General features: G+C 39.0%; 1 protein-coding gene across 6 annotated transcripts in view; it reads right to left on the reverse strand.

Annotated features, from left to right (window-relative positions):
- Nucleotides 1-445: 445 nt before the first annotated feature.
- LOC120631076 (protein split ends) overlaps nt 446-17,889 on the reverse strand; it is a 97,682-nt gene continuing 80,238 nt past the window's right edge. For all 6 annotated transcript variants that reach the window (XM_039900499.1, XM_039900496.1, XM_039900498.1 and 3 more), the window contains 10 exons: nt 17,650-17,788; nt 7,805-17,256; nt 7,539-7,663; nt 6,928-7,010; nt 6,369-6,475; nt 4,868-4,986; nt 4,124-4,269; nt 3,420-3,623; nt 2,414-2,575; nt 446-1,745 (listed from right to left, as the gene is read on the reverse strand). In XM_039900499.1, the coding sequence (XP_039756433.1) occupies nt 1,611-1,745; nt 2,414-2,575; nt 3,420-3,623; nt 4,124-4,269; nt 4,868-4,986; nt 6,369-6,475; nt 6,928-7,010; nt 7,539-7,663; nt 7,805-17,256; nt 17,650-17,788 (10,672 nt within the window). In that variant the 3' untranslated portion in view covers nt 446-1,610. The remainder of the gene's footprint in view (nt 1,746-2,413; nt 2,576-3,419; nt 3,624-4,123; nt 4,270-4,867; nt 4,987-6,368; nt 6,476-6,927; nt 7,011-7,538; nt 7,664-7,804; nt 17,257-17,649; nt 17,789-17,889) is intronic.

Genomic DNA, 17,889 nt, shown 5'->3' on the forward strand with positions numbered 1-17,889 from the left:
CGCAAATGATGAAAACTTATGACGCCATTGTTTCCATTTATTAATTATGAAATGATAAGTGTACTTTAACCGGTTAAATCGCAAAATAAATATTGAGTGTTTGTATGGGATACCGACTCTGAAGGGCCCACGTCTACGCAAACTTATTTAACGTATCCTTAAGTCCGATATAGTAGCGTAAGCGCGTACGCAGTGTCACTAGACAATGCCAGTCTCCTATCAGTAATCCTAACGTGACCTAATATTAATTATGCGGGAAAGTTGCCGGAAGCTACATTACGTATTATATTACTTACGCCCTTTTGTCTATCATGTCTTATAATTTAACCAAATTATTAATATTTTTGTCGTGTAAAGTACGTTTTAAAAATGGAAAACAAAAACACATTTGAAATAAATAAATAAAATAAAATAAATGGATATTTTGTATATATGGTATGTTTTATTCTATATTCATATTTTTAAAACTTACTTTACATTATAAGACTGATAAGAATAAAATAGGACTATAATAAATCGTAATGCACATCGCTGTTTAGTATTACTTTAAAGGCGACGCCGCACTTCTCACACCGTTGCTCAAGTACAAGTACGCTTTATAAGACTACCTATAAGCTTACATTATAGACAGAATCACAGTTTATTTTTTCCATGTGTATTGAATCGTTTTATATGGTCGTTTTTTATGATTTATCGTTCTTTTACATCATTATCATTGTCCATTCGACCGAGTTATAGTTTCTCATTACCTACCGTAATGATCTAAGCGAGTAAATCGAATTTTTAGTACGGATAGATTCGGTATTTACATTATTTAAATTACTTTAGATCCTAAGCTTAAAACAAAATAACAATTTACACTAACAATAAAAATGCTCGATAGATCGCCACACATCTAATCAGAACCCAAAATCAATCGTACTCTCTCGTCTGATTTCGCCTTTTATAAATTTAAACTCCGAACGAGGCCGATCCCAGTCGACCGTAACAAAAGTATTTTACAAAGCTACGTCTTAAATCTAATCTCTTAAATAGGTGAGGGCGGCGCCCGCCGTAACAATAAATACACTAACGTTACTGCACTACAGCGTCCACTATCGCGAGGTAGTCCGACCAATTCCCGATACACTCTCACTTCACTAGCGAACCATTCCGAGGCGGCTTCCACCAGGTCGATGAGTAGCCTACATAATAGTAAAAATTAACTTTCACAACCTGGATATATTTACATTTTTTTTATTTAAAATATTTTTTAACGGTCAAATGTCGTGCGATCAATTTTAATCACGTTTCGAGTTTATCCAATACAGTAATAGTCAAATCCGATGCGCGCAATCCGTATCAGCCGCAAAGAATCAGCCAGACGCGATGTTTTTTCCAAAGTCCTTTCTGTGTACGACTCGTTCAATGGCTGATCTATCAGGTATGGTTGAATGCGGCTAGTTTGCCTGTAACTTTAATCCAGTGGGCGATCAACACAAAGTGATCAGTTGCAGTAATTCGGCAGGTCTATCTTGCCCGCTCCGTGAGTCAGCAGGCGATCTCCTGCGATGTTTATCCGATGGGGCGGTAAACCGCGATGTCGATCCGGTCCTGCGATGCTTCGCAGCTCAACCGAGGGCGGTGGCGATGACGATGAGCAGATGCGCAATGTTGGCGACGCGATGCATAAGATCAGGCGCGATGCGATTTAAGTTTTCGTTCGCAAAATCGCAGGACGGGAAAATGTGAACCGTGTATATTGACTGTGGAAAAGAAAGTAAGTGTGAGTAACAAATATTCATAACTAATATTATGAACTGTATTCGTTAATTGGTTCTCCTTTCACCGTCCACAGCAAGTGAGCAAGGTACTGATGATGAAAACAAATAGATAATTTATGTGCCGGTAAGTGAAACATGTTAGTTTTTAGGGTTTATTTTTACTTTTTACGGTTCCTATTTACATCTTAACATACATCTAAAGCGTCAACTCTTTATACTATATGTCAAAAATTGAAATATATTTCTACAACATAATATTTGAATTTGATACTCTGATCATCACTGTTTATAAGTTTACAAGTAACTAATACAATATAATAAGCACAATATAAAGTTTTGTGGTTTTTCCGTACTTAAGTTATACCGTATTATTCATAATTATAGTTTATATTGTTGTATTATAAGTATAAAATAAGGAGGTAGATATTTCTGTCAAGGAATTTTCAATGCATCCCAGAGAGCACGATAATCCATCTATCCCGGTTACCACTAACTAATAGTACGTGGTAATAATCATTAAAGCCAATTTTAGCAGTTTAGAGAGTCTTAAGCTCAAAACCCCTTTCGGGGGACCTCAAGAGGGGACCTGTGTCCAGCAGTGGAGCGTTGAATACGCGGAAAACGATGATGATGATTCGTCAATAGCTAACCTGGTGATGGCCGGGCGAAGGCGCCACGTTGACGATGCCGGCGGCCTGCTTGCGCTGCAGGTAGGTGATGAAGCCGGCAGTGAGGTTGGTGGACTGCTGCAGCACATCCATGTGGTCACGCCCACACGGGAGCCCCAGCAGTATGCAGTGTTCGTTTTCCAGCTGAATGATAATGACACATTTATTATTAACTTATTCTGACACAAGACTTTTTTGTTTCACTACAGCCGGCGAAACCTGTTGAGGGAGGATAGACTATAGCAATTATATTAACCCCAAATAGCCCTAATCGGTTTCAACGCAACATCGTACCGGAACGCTTAATCACTTAGCATCGGCCGAAGCCTTTCACCAGACGAGACCACAGAAAGTTCTGAGATTATAAATTCTCAAATTGCTCCTGCCGGGAACCGAACCCAGGACCTCGAGCTTAAAACTGCAGCGCTCACCTCTGCGCCAGGGAGGTCATCATGGATAGAATGAATTTTATGTACAATGATGTTGGAAAAGAGCAACTGGTGAGTGAGCTTCTTCCCTGTAGAATCTACCTTGCGAACTGGTAGTAAACACTACAAACCGACATATTACGTTTCAAAAGTGTTTATGTTCCTTCTTTAAATAAATAAATTCCGGGTTCTTGACCTGAGAAATAATTTAAAAGAGATTGTATAGCTAAAAACCGTTTTCGGTCCCGACAGAGCGGTATATTAAAAACTTTTATTTGAAAATTAATTTTATTTTAATGTTTATTATTTATGCTTTTTTTATAGTTCTTTTATAGCTTTACCAAATTCTAGTTTACGTTTTAAGTCTATGGAATAGTCGGTTCGCTTATGTATAGTACGATACAAGCATTATGTGGTCGCGGAACTTTCACGAAGTTAGTCAACTGTACCGTCCCGCTGATAGGCTGATACCGAATATTGAATTCTGCGCATCGAAACGCATGAAGTTCGAGAGTTCATAAAGTTTGACTCGTGCTATACCATAGATAAACTACAGGTACCTTCATCTTGCGGTGCACTTGGTCGAGCTGTGCAGGCTCGAGGCGCATGCGCTGTGCGATGCGCAACAGCGAGGCTGCCGCGCCGTCTGAATGTCGGGACAAAGCGTCGGCCGCCACGCCGGGGTTGCCGCCCACAAAGTGCATCTGCACCGCCGCAGAGTCGTTTTTCAGCGCCAGCAACCCTTGCCACATCACTGGATACCGCTGGAATAATTCAACATCGTTTATTTTCCTGTACTACCGATGGACTTTGGGGTCCAAACGTGCTGGAATGGCGACTGTACCAATTAAAGCTGCGTTTGTCGAACCCCAACCAGGTAGAAAGATGACATTAACAAAAATCTTGAAAGATGACTTAAACAAGTCGCTAGGAGCCGCTGGAAACAAGCGGCCCAAGAACGTGCATTTTGATTGAAGTGATGATGATGCTGATGACCAACTGAAAACTTGACATATCAACGTTGACCCACGTTAACATATGCAGCTGGTTAAACCGATAGCTACGACCGCTGGTAAAGTGTCAGACTGTCTGACGTCAAGCAAAGTAATTATTTGTAAACAACTGTTATTTTTGTCAATTACAACGTCGATAAGCAATGAGTTGAATATAGAAAAAGGACCTTCGACGTTAGCTATGAACAATCTGTAACGGTACACTTGTTTATAGGTATCAGAGGTATCGGGGGAAATAGATCAATGCTCACCCTTAGTAACATCTGCAGCGAGTCGGCCTCGCGCGGTACCTGCGAGGCGTGCGGTGGGCCCGGTGGGCCAGGCGGTGGTAATGCAGATGGCGGTCGCGACGTGCCGTGCGCAGGTGGTGGTGAGCGGCCGCACCGCACCGCGTACACTGCATCAAAGAACGAACCCATTGTAAATGCACTCTCTCTTCGACACTCTTGAGTAATGTTGCTACTTACTAATCCTAATAAGTTATTAGATTGAAACTTCAACATTCGAAATCAATCAATAATAAAGGTTTTTAATAAATGAAAATTTGCATAAGGATACAAACTTTATTATTTTAGTAAAACTACAAATATTATTAGGGCTATGATGATTTGACCATTATTGTTGTTGTGATACATTTTTAGAACAAAAATATACATTGCAATAATTGACGGAACAAGGATGGTTTTGTGGTGGAAAACCAACGCTTAAAAACGGAGCATGCGAGGAAGTGTCGCCCCATGTTCATCAACCTGGTAGGTAACACCTACATCTCAGGTTCCTAATGATACCTCGGTCCTCATGAGCTTCACGACCTCATGTACCTCAGGACCTCATATGCCTGTAATTACACCGGCAACCACGCCCTACAAAACCGGAACACAGTGATGCTGCTTGCCGGCAGAAATAAGCAGGGCGATTTCCCCGGACGAGCACTGTCGCAAAAAGCTCTACTACTTCTCAAATTGCAACACGTCATAAGATTTATTAGCACTCACTGATGTGTCGGTCGAGCGGCGAGGGCGAGTGCGCGGGACGCGGAACGCGAGCGGAGGGCGGGCGCCGAAGCTCCAACGGCGGCGTCGGCACCTCCGAGGCCTCCGCTTCCAACGCGCCTCTGCAAACATCATAATCATCATTATCAAACCATTGCTAGCTTACTTCAGGGCACGGCAGGGTGATTACGTATCTCGCGACAGGCTTGCGACAGGCGTAAATCTTGCAACCACTGCTGTCAAACGTCACTTTTGTTTATTTATTGTTTGGGAAAGTGACGTCTGACAGCAGTGATTTCAAGATATACGCCTGTCGCGAGATACGAAATCACCCTGCCGGTCCTCGTTAAGAATTGAAAGAGTTTAGGCCGTAGTTCTCCACGCTGGATAAAAGCGGCTTGGTAGACTTCACCCGTAAAACATTGCGGAAAACTATCAGGCAAGAAGTCATCTCGGAAGTATACAACGGGTTCCCCGGACGTCCAATAAAGCCAACGAGAGGGACATGCCGTGGTGAGTTTTAGTTCGGGTAAACGAGTCCCACATAACCTCTGTCCTGCCCAAAAGAACAGAGGTAGCCATAAAGCTTTTCCACCACGACAAAAAAAAAAAACAAAAAGGCAAGTCATGATAGTTGTCCTACACCATTGAAGCAACGGATATTTGATTACAAATCATTATATTTTAGCTGATAGAGGTTATTTTTCTTTATGTAAAGAACTCTAGACGGTGCATTTATTTCTCTAAAAGGAGGGACGGATTGGACGAGGTTGGAACGGATTACACCGACATGTCCATATTTCACAAGCATATAAAAATATAGTTTCTATAAAGAGTGGGCTATAGTTGGCATAAGACCCAAATGTTTTTTCTTATCGACTCTTGCACAAACATTGCAGGTTTTCAGTATGTTAAATTCAGAAATAAGTTCGCTTTAAACGGTTAATATTTCAGCACGTTAACAGAGAATAGAATCCATTAGCCGGTTAATGAGCGATATACGTGTGAAAGCGATGACTGTAAAAAGTTCGAAATATCAATTTGCAGTGCGCCGGCAAGCGAACGCGACCGCCTGTTCTTATCAGTTTCTTTAAAGCCATGTACACGCCATATGAGACCGGTTATAAGTGGTTTGATAAGCCAATCCAAATCCATAAACGATAACTGGACAGCATGTCGTATAAATCTCATCCAAATTATTTTTAGTAAACTCAAAGGCAGAGAAAACATTCGCGTGATACATATAAAAGTGTCAAATATTTTTTCAGTTAAGAACAAAGTTACAAGTATATAATATATAAATATAGATTTGAACATATGGGAAACCCTTCGTTATTAGACTCAGACGCAAGCAGTCCAAATTATTGTCAATATTTTTTAGAAATTTTTAAAAACTGCCTGTTTTCAAAAATTTCTAAAAAATATGATTGACAATATTCAGATTATTATCAGTTACATTGAATGTGTGTACAGAGTTTGTTTAATAAATAATCCAGTTACATACCTTGGCAAAAATGTAGGAGTCGATATATTTTCGTGCTGTGTTGCTCGAAAGTGTTGCTGATACATTTGGTAATGGTGATGCGAAAAATGAGGATACAATCCATCGCCCTGCGGATAAAATGTTAACTTCAATAACTAACTCGCTTAGTGTATGGTTAATCAAAATAATATTATTTATGAATAAAATATATATTACATTAGGATATACCGCGATAGGAGAAGTCTGCTGATGTGCAGGTGGTGGACTTCTAACTAAATCTGCAGACTATCCCGGATAGCATGAACAGAATTACTCTTATATAATATTTACTATTCAACAAAATAAATATTGTTCGTCGAAGCGTTTCTTAACCTATTAACGTCGCCGATGGGTCTTGTTTCGTAGAATCATTTTTATATATGTACAACTGAAGTTTAATATGCATGAAGTTTTTATGCTTAACTGTACTTACTAATCCACAAATATTAAAGTTGACACATATGCAGAACCCAGATTAAGAAACGCTCCTCTGTTTATTACTGCTCATATTCATGCAGTATATATTTTGTATCATACTCACCAAAGCAATTTGTCCTTGAGGGCTGCCCGCTGGTACGCTGGTGCGACCAAAGCGAACTTCGTCGGTAACTGGAGTTCGAGATCCTGGAGAGAATTTACTGAATAAGTACATATTTTTGGTTGCGAAACATCTTGCCAGTATATTCGCCCCCAAACCGTCATAGAAAATGGCATGACGCTCCTTATGCCGTCATATTTCTACGCCATTGTATATTTACTTATTGTGTTAGAAAAATAATTCGAAAGAAAATTTTATTTAATTACATTTCAAAAATCACACTTAGCCTTATAAAAGACGTATATGCCCTTTGGATAACAGGAGGTTTACTACTATATCGCATAACTATAGCATATCGTAAAATTATTTTAAATTGCAATTAATATTACATATTTTGGCGTTCTAAAAATAAGGATTATAATTCTACAACAAAACAACACCAATATTAAAATAATACTGCTTTATCCATGGTAGTAAGCCCCCAGACATTTTCTTGCGAGTGGTAGAAAATCAATTAATTAATATCCATCATTATTTCACTTAAAATATACAATTGTAAATGATTGTGCAAAGAAGAATATCATTCAGTGTTTCTATTAACGTTTGATGCACACCTAGGTGGTGCGGTACTACGACGGCCGCCTGCTTGGCTAGCGGTGGGTGGTGCGCGCCACGCGGTAGACTGGCAGGCCCCGCGTACGCGCCGTGGAAGCGCGCTTCACCGTCTCCATCGCCACCCCTGTATTCAATAACATTATTTTATTACTAAATATTGGGTATAGGTGAAAAAATGATACTAAACTGCTTTCTTATGAACAGAAGCAGATAAACAGTGATAAACGCATTTTAACTTCAGTAGTACCATTTGTAGTATACTGACCTGACAAGAACGGGTGTGGCCCGGTCCACTGGGTGGAGAGCGGAGGGCGGGCGGTGCGGAAGAGCAGGCGACTGCACACGTGCATCCGTTGCCTCGGTAGCACCGACTGGCATCATGTTGACCGGCACGTTGTCCACGATGCGTCGAACGAAGCCTGCGTCTCCAGCCTCGCCCGCTGCTATTGGCGAAGTCTCAACCGCAGGAGGAGCAAGACGCTCTGCTTCGCAAGGACGTTCGACCGAAAGCAGAGGACGATCGGGTACGCTCGGCGAAGAGACCAACCCCACCCTGTTGTTTATATTCGCAGCCGCCTCGAACACGCCCGCGAGTTTGACAATCTCTGATATCATTTTTTTGGGCGGTTTCATTATAGGAATTGGATTGCTCGGCGGAGTGGTGATAACGGGCGGGGCGACCGGAGTTGGTTTGATGATAGTTTCAGGTTCGCTTTTTGGTGGTTCAAGAGGTTCTGCCAACTTAGGAAGCTTCGGTGGCGCTGGTGACGGTTCTTTAAGAATATCCTCCCGCTTAACGTTGTCGTCGTTGCTGTCCATTGACGCGTCTGACAGACTTCTGTCCCTTGTTCTCTTAACGCCCCGGGGAGACTTGCGAGTGTCACCGGTAGAGTTCTTCTCGATATTTGTTTTGCAGCCAGCCTGTCTTGCCGATCTCTTTTTGTTCGTGTCTTTATTATTCTTAAATTGTATTCCTGAACCCTTTATAACCTCGTCGATAACATCATCGACGGTACTACGTTGGATGTCTTTTTCTTGCAGGCGTCTAGATTTTCGTGTATTTGCTGAGGGCGATACGAACACTTCCATCTTTTCCTCCTTCGGTTTTTCTATAATTTTGACTTGGTCTTTGTGTGTTATACTGAGTGTTGATGTAGCTATGGCGTTGGAGTGACCAGAAAGAGGACTTTTGATAGTCAGAATTAAACGAGGCCTTACTTCCGTTTTGTTTGGTGATGTAACAGTTTCATCTCCCGAATCTTCATGAAAGTCGTAAACATCTCCAGGCATATTATTCATATTATTCGAAACTAAATTTTTGATCTTTTTATCTACCTTCGCCCTGCTGCCTCTTCCTCGCTTTGATCCCCTAGGTGGTTTAGCTATTTGGCGAGTTTGAACTCTATCTGGATTCTTCTCCATTCTCTTACCACGTCCACTGCGGCCACCCCGTTTACCAGTTGTTTTTTCAATTATAGGTTCTTCAACTACATTGCACTCCTGAAAGGCTTCACTTTTAGTTTCCAGTTCTTTTGAAAGCTCTGTATCACATGAATCTTGTTTGTTAGCTTCATTACACCCACCCAAAATCTCATTGTGTATGTTTGCCTCTATTGCAATTTTCCCTGGAGAGTCATTCAAACCATTGACTTCATGAATGTCATCTTTCTTTTCATCGAAAGTATCATTGCATAAAGATTCAACTTTCTTAATAACTGACTCAATGTTAACGTCTTTAGCCGACCAGTAATCACCTTCATCTAAATTTTTAATTTCGTTTACTTTATTTGGACTTGAGAGCAGACTAAAAAATTTATTGTTACTATCGTCATCTTTTGATGTTATGGGAATCTCATTGTTTTCACAAGTTTTCTTGTCCTCAGTTTTGTCTTTAAGGTCGTGTGTATTTATCTCGGACTTGTCTTGCTGAATATGTTCTAAATTATTCTTTTTGGGTATGTTTTCTACAAAATCTATAGATTTTATCTCAACAATTTCCGATGTTGTAATTTCGGTGTCGTTGATTGTCAATATAGTATCATCCACTGTACTGTACTGTTTCTTGGTACTAGATTCTTTATTGCTATCTTTTTCATCAGCCTTACAATCAGTACTCTTCCTGCGATCAAAAGCCGCTGTAATTAACGTTAAACTTTTCCCAACATTAATTTCTAATTTTTTTTCAGGATCATTAGTCACTTTGATTTCATTTGTATTATCTTTTAATAACTCTTCAAAGTCGGTTTCACATTTAGCAGTAATATGCTCTGTTGCTGAAGGCACTGAAGCAGTTTTTTGAATATCTAATTCTTTATTTTCAACAATTTTATCACAATGTTGGGGCTGGCAATGATTCATAAAAGGTAGAGATGCACGATTATCAACATGTTCACTTTCACTTCTCGTATGTAATCTTATGGTCGCTTTTGGAGTGGTAGATGTTTTGAGCAACAAAGGAGTCATAACAACATTTGCAAGACTTGCTGTCGTAACTACAATAGTATTGGATGATTCAGATTTGCACGGAGCTTGTGATGGTCTTATCGTTGCCATGGATAAAACAGATGGCGGGCCTTTATTAGCATCCAGTTGTATAACATTTGTAATAGGATTCGTTGTAAGCAGCCTCTGTGAATTAATACTGTGAATCACGTTCGACCCATGACCTCTATTAACTGTCGCTGCTTCATGAAGACTACACACGACAGATTTAGCGCTGCCCTGAATAATAGATGATGGTGCGTGAGTAGCTACATGTATTATGGGCGTCAACAGATTTTGTTCAGGCTTGGTATTAGAGGCTTCCCTCTTATCGCCAAGTTGAGCCTTGTTGTTTATTAAAACTTTATTGGAAAGCTGCAAAGTAGAATTGATATTCCCAACATGAATAGGGTTCTGCATAGATATAAGTCGATTTTGAGCCATTATAGTAGAATTTGTGCTTTGATGCAATCTAGTCGGAGATAAAATTATTTTAGTATTCTCATTTATATTTTCAGATTGTCTGGTATCCGATATTATCTTGGGTTGGTGAATCAACTGTGGATGATTATTACTAAAACTTGACTTAGTCTGCTGAATTATATTATTGACATTCAACTGTTTAGAAATAGGTGCCAGAACAGGGGTTACAGGCAATCGATTAAAATGCAATGAGGAACCTTGCGTTTGAACCAAGACCGAATTTGGACGGTTAGGCGATACCATACCTCTGGCACCTGGCGATATATGCATAGTTTGAATAGGACTTAGTGGTGGCTGTTGCATCCGAACTACAGTAACTTGACCTGGAGATCTTTGCTGTATCGTATTTGATGTCGCTATTCCAACTGAATTGATATTTTGCGGTGAACTTCCAAGAATAGCCAAGTTGTTTAAGCGTGGCGATGTCATACCTTCAGTTCGTGGAGTAGTCTTTGGACTTAATAATATTGGATCATTACTGACTCTTGGAGAAATTACTATTCCTTGAGGTTTTTGATATATAATATGAGGTTCTGGTATTTTTATTGTAGGTGGTTGCATACTAGAAACTTGCGGCCTAATAATCTGGTTTATTACTTGGTAAGGTGTACTAACTCTATTAGCATTTATAATAGGCCTCACGGTACTACCTATTTGTACACCTTGATTATGTGGAGCTTTAATCTGAACTATATTTGCTGTTATATGAGTAGGCTTGCTTTCATTGTGGTCTTTACTAGCCAAAGAACTTACGGGGACATTAGGAATTTGAGGTTCAACTAATTTATTGTTTGATAAAGTCCAAGACCGGACCGGCGATGTTATGACCGGTGTCGCAGTTGATGTAATTTCTTGAATAGTTTCTTGCTTTGTTACTGAAGGTTTCACTTCAACTTCGTTTATTTTCTTCAATTCTTGCAATTCTTTCTGAATAGGACGAACTATAGTTGTTTTTGGTTTCGTAACAATTATATTTGAAATTTCTGTAGTCTGAGCTAAGCTTACTTTATTGTTATTGTTAAGAGATTGATTTGTTGCAATTATATTTACTGGCAATTTTTCGATTGCGTCTTGATTAGTGTCTTCAGCTTCTTCGGTATCAGTGTCTATGAGTAAAATATCACTATCAGACACAGGTGTATCAGGTTTCATTTCCATTTCACTGGCGTTTAAATTTTGAACTGCCTGTCGCATTTCTTCGGCATCTTCTTCAGGAATTATTTCGATTTCAATCGGAGTATTTTCAATTTCTATCTGATGCGTACTATTGTTTTCTACTTCTTCATAACAATTATCGAATGTATTCATTTTTCCTCTAAAACTTTCACCCAATAAAGCAGCAACAGCATCCTCTGTTTCTTCTTGTGAAATAATGGCACGAGGTTTTTCTTCCACTTTTTTATCTGTTTTACAAGAATGAGACTCGCTAACTATTTTATCTGTTTGTTTTTCAGTATCTTTTTCTAAGTTAGGTATGCTTCGAACAGCATCTTCACTTGTTTTAACGTCAGTATCAACTTCAATATCAACATTAACACTAGTTGACTCACTCTGTTTACATTTTTCAGAATTAAGGGGGGGATCTTTAGGTAATGGTACTTCACTGATGTCTTGCACAATATTGTCAATAGGAGGTGGCATCGGAATATCGTTAACTTCAATGTTTCCCACCAAATCGTAATCGATTTCGATTGCATCATCTACTACTAACAAGTTTGAAGAGTTTTGATCATTCCTCTTGGTAACACTGTTTTCATCTGTTTTTATTGCAAACGGAGGACTATCTGTAATTCTCGGTAGGCTAGGCGACTCAGAGAGAGATTTATTATCATCCGACTTATCTGTAACCTCTATATTTTGGGTATCATTAGGTAATGGTATATCGAGCAACATTGTTTTGGGAGACGTAACATTATTGTCGATATAAGAGTCTTCAAGTTTTTGTGGCTTAGTATTACTTTCAATGTCAGAGTCTTCATGTTTTGGAATTTTTTCGTGGTGATGTCCATGATGGTGTTCTTTGCGACTTTGGCGATCTTCACGATTTTTCTTCTTCTTCTTCTTTTTCTCTCGAGAATCCTTTTTATATTTAACACAGTATTTATTAAAAGGACTATTCATGTTAATGTTAATATCTCCGTATTTATGGTCAGTGTTGAATTTTTTAGAAACACAATCAGAGTTATTTTCTAATTTCGTCCGATTATCGTCAATATTCGAGGTGTCAGCGAACAAACGAGCTTCTATTGCTTTACTAACCGCATCAACATCTAAACTGTTATCATCATCTTTGACAAAATGTCGCTTATCTTTTCTCCTCTTCTCTTTTTTCCGCTTAATGTCATCTTTAATTTTAATATCATCGCCATTTAATTTTTCAGCTGCTGTATAAAGATAGTCCATAGAGTGCGCTGCTATGTGAGAGTCTCTGTCAGACTCATCTGTAAGTGGTCCAAATATATCTTCCATCTTACCCTCTTTCTTATAATTATTCGACGCAGGGTCCATTATTAAATCATACGACTGGCTTGGTGACCTCTTATCCTTTTTATATTTAATTTTTTCATCTCTTGGTTCATCTGTGTCAACACTTTCGCGAATTTTATCTTTCCTTTTTTCTTTCTTATTACTATGACGACGAAATTTGTCAGAGTTTTTACGTTTAACTACCAAATCCGCTGAAACTTCATGCCCACTTTCAGTTTTAGTATCTTCATCTGAAAAGGTAAATTTGTATTTCTTTTGTTTCTTCTTATGTTTTATACGCATTTCAGATGAATGTAGATTTGATGGATTGGATTCATTTCCGGAAGATATGTCATTGGTATAACCTTTCCCATACGAAATTCTGTACTCATTTTCACCGTCTAAAAGTGTCTTCAATCTATTGTCTTCGCTATCACTCTTCCCGAATAAATTCAAAAGAGATGTTTTCTTTACCTTATCATCACTAAATTCTTTAAGATTTATATCGGTATCTTTACATTTTTGAGAAGATTCAGAGTCGGAAAATATTTCTTTTTTGATTTTATCAACAAAATTAGGACTTTTCCTCATATTTCTATTGATGTTTTCATCATCTGACGTATCAGACATAATGCGTGACCTAGAATTTTTGCGTGACAATTTATTGCGTGAATCCTCTTCATTACTTATAGCATCAAAATAATCATTTGTTCTCATTTGATCGTATTCGAGGCTAGATCCATGAGACTTTTCTCGTTTTTTACCATGGATTGTCATTTCGCCGTCATCAGATGAACTGCCCATGGAAGCTTTGTGAGATTTATGATTTTCATTTTCAGAATCACTGTCTTCATCCCAACTAGATCTCTTCTTTTCTTCACGTTTTGCTCTACTCTGCTTTAACTGACTGAACTTTGCTTTTATTTTTTCCTGTCGCTTTTCTTCTTCCTGTTTTTGCATATTTTTGCAAGATCTGGCTTTAACTTTATCATACATTGATATATATGTTGGTTCATCGTCTACGATGTCAAATATAGAATGCTTTTTCATAGGCTCGTCAGAATCTGAACTATCTGTGCTTGGAACTTGTTTACGATTACGCCGTTTACTCATATCATTTCTATCATCCTTACTTTTCCTTTCTGTAGACATTCTCTTTTCACGCAAAGTGTCTTTTTTCTTTTCCTCGTTCTTTAGTTTTCTGTCTTGATCCTTAACTTTATTACATAATTCAGCTTGTTGAAGAGCATCTTGCTGCATTTGGAGTTCTTGAATTTGTTGTAATTGCTGAATACGTTTTTTCTCTTTCATCTCTTTACGTAGTACCTTTTGTCTTTCATCCTCTTCACTCGACCGTAACTCCAAAGTAGCGAGGAAGTCTATATTGTTGTGTAGTGATTCGGATGAAGACTCTGAATTCCCTGATTGTTGTCCTCTGCCTGGTGATTTAATCTTTTCTTCAATCTCGTCCAACGAGCTCTTTTTATTCGTCTTATTTCTTTCAGGTGCAGCTGGCTCCTTTGTTTCATTTTCTTTTATGTTTAAAAACATATCATCGGGTGGTTTTACTTGATTTTTCTTGTCATCTTTAGTTTTACTTTCAATTATTTTAGCAAAATGACCTTTACTGAATTTTGTAGTTTTATGGCGTTCATGGTTTCTAGAATCTTTAGAATCACGTCGTTCACTTTTACATTTTTTAGTATCTTCAGTAAGGCAGTCCAAACTGTCTTGTGAGGACTTTCTTCGCTTATGTCCGATGTTTGACGGTAGGCTGGAACATGAATTTAATCGCTCTTTACGTTTAGAATCCAGGTTAGGTGAATCTAATGAGTAATGCCGTTGTTTTTCAAGTCCATCGGATTTAGTTTTTAATGTATTGTCTATGTAACTATCAGTTTTGTTTCTTAAATGTGCTGATTCTTTTTCTTCCTTTATTTCGGTCTTAATCTTAATTTTACCGTCTAATTTGGGATGATCACTAAGTTTTGCGGAGTCTTTTTCAGTTTCGACTTTATGAAATATTTCTACAGTATTCCTCGGTTTACTTTTAGGTTCCTCTTTTATTTCGGTATTTTCAAAATCTCTGGATTTAGTAGAATCATGTGATGTTCTTGATGCACTAGAGTCTGTCGAATCTTTCCGACAAACGTCACGGCTAGATTCATCTCTGGAAGATTTTCTACTTTTTGAATTATCAGTTTTTGTTTCGCGTTTTATATCACTTTCTTTTTTTGTTCGATCGTGCTTGTGTTTGTCTTCTCTCCTTAATCCCTTGGCTGAACTTTCTGTTTCATTATGGTCTCTTTTTTTATCTTTTTCAACTTTATCTTTTTTATGGTTTTCAAGACGTAAAGATTTTGTTTCATCAGAATGCCTGGGCTTATCAGATTCACGTTCTCTTTCTACTTTTTCAGTTTCTGGATGCTTTTCTACAACCCTTTCAGATTTTGACTTCTCATTTTTTTCTGCACTCGATTTTACAAAGTGATTATCATCTTTTGTTTTACGCTCTTTTTCATTCCTTTCTTGTTTGTGGTGTTTATTTTGTACCTTTTCCTTGTCTACGTGATCTTTCTCGATGCGATCTTTACAGTGCCTCGATCTTTCGCACTCGCTTTTATTACTCTCATCTTGATTTTTAGCATTATCGACAGTTTTTTCCACAGAAAGTAAGAAATTGCTTTTTACCTTAAAACTATCTGCAGTCTTTTCGCAATTCATGTTTTCCTTACAAAACTTATCATCTGGTAAAGTAATAGGACCATTGATTTCACATTTTTCCTTACTTATTTTCTCTTTTAATTTTGTTTCAGGAGACACATCCATAATCTTTCTTTCTGAACAATTTATGGCATTCAAATGATTCAGAGAATGTACGTTATAGCTTATAATTTCTTTACTCTTATGAGTTTGAAATAGTTTTTCAATTTCTTTTTTTTCTCGGAAACCTGATTCATGCAATTTACTGTCATGATTTAATTTTGGTTTTATATCTTCTTGAATAATAGTTTGCAATTTTGTATCGTATGCGTTTGGAAAGAAAAAAATTTCATTCTGATTTAATTCAAGTTCTACCTGAAGTTCTTGCTTTATCGCTTGTTTGATTTCTTGACTACAATATTTTGCTTCATCTCGAAAGCAATTCCTTTCGAATTTATTTATGTCACTGGTTTTTAAAACAGGTTGCTCATCGAGACCACTTTCTCTTTTGATCGTTAATAGCTTATCTTCTAATGCCACTCGAATATCTTTTAAATTGTGCTTTTCGTTATCAATATTGTGTTCAAATGATCTATGGGCAGATATTGTATTTTCTGCAATCAAGGGTGATTTTCTTTCATCTGGGTGCACCACTAAAGAGTTTCTTCTACTCTTGCTTTCATGTCTGGTTATATTATTACAGTCTAGTTCAAACTGTTCTTTATCAATGGAAGGAGATTGTTTCTTCTCATGCATATCGACTAGCTTATCTACAGATGGTGTTCTCATTCTAATTCTGATTTCATTTACAGTTTCAACAGGAGGAAGCTTAGGTATTCTGTCTAAGAGCGACAGGTGTGTGCGATCCTGATCATCTGGTTCCGGCGGCCGAGTGGGCGTCCCGGGAGTTGCGGTTGAAGTAGATGGTGTAGCCGATGCAGTAATTGGACCGGAATGGGCAGGAAACGGGTATCGTAAAACCCGCGGTACCGCAACGGCTAAAGAGCGCGGGCTTCCTCCAGGGCTTGGGACCCGAGCACCTTCGAGACGCTCAGTGTCCTCGTCGAAAACGGACCGTTTGGCCAGCAATGAGCGGACCACTTCGGAAGGTTTCACCTCGTTAATGTCGAGTTCAAGGAGGCGATGCCTTAGACGGGAGCGATCAGGGGCATCTGCGTGGGCTCTCGAGCCGCTCCAGCGCTCGTACTTCTCATCAAGAGAGCGAATGCGTTCCTCGAGCGAAGGTGAATGGGGTGCAGAACCGCCGCTTGAAGACGAGGCAGAGGGAGGTCGCGGCGGCGAGGCGGGAGCAGGTGGTAACGATCGCGGCTGTGCGGGCGCTGCGCGCAACAACTGCACTGCAAACTTAGGTAGCGGCAGGCTCATAGGAAGCGGTGGACGCTCGCGCGGAGGCCGACGCGGTTCTGTGGGAGGCGCGTCGGGCTCATCTCTGAGTGGAGTACCGGCGCGTGACGTCCGCGAGCCGGAGCCGTCGCGTCGTCGCCGGTGACGCCGCCGCGACACATGACCGCGTGAGCCTGACCGCGACCGCCTTGATCCACCACCGGCGCTTCTATGCCGCTCCTATTCAATTACATCAAATATCATATAAGTTATTTATGTTTTAAGTACGATTTATTTTTATTTTTATAAAGTAACGAATATTCTCTTAGTAGTAATTTATGTATATAATGCTATTATACATTGTGCTCCAGTATGTAGAATTAATGTGTTCTGATTTAAGGATATGTAGGTATGAAATTTCCTTTTTTGATTTTAATTAGTCATCTTTAGAATGAATACACAAGTAATAAGGCAGTATTTTGCGATAATGCAAAAATCAAAAAAAAAAATGTGATTTTACGTCATTTTTTTGTATTATCTTTGATAGTTATACCTATGGCCACCACTGCGGCCAATATGATACTTGCATTTCGTAACTTAATGTAATAAACTTCACTGACTGCTTCAACTTACTTTTGAATGCTTTCTATCTTCTGTGCTTGAGTCTCTCCGGTGTTTATGTCCACGATGTGGCGATACGACGACCGACTGGAGGCGATCTTCGTATGTTGCCTCATCTGTCTGTGGACTGGATCCTAGTTCATCGTATACCCTGAAATTTAAGCAAACACAATAATTACTAGCGTGCCCTGCGGTTTCATACGCGACGACTGTTTTTGTATTACGTGATATTATTCATACGGTATAAAACGC

Source organism: Pararge aegeria, chromosome 17 (assembly GCF_905163445.1).
Source record: "Pararge aegeria chromosome 17, ilParAegt1.1, whole genome shotgun sequence".
NCBI lineage: Eukaryota > Metazoa > Arthropoda > Insecta > Lepidoptera > Nymphalidae > Pararge > Pararge aegeria.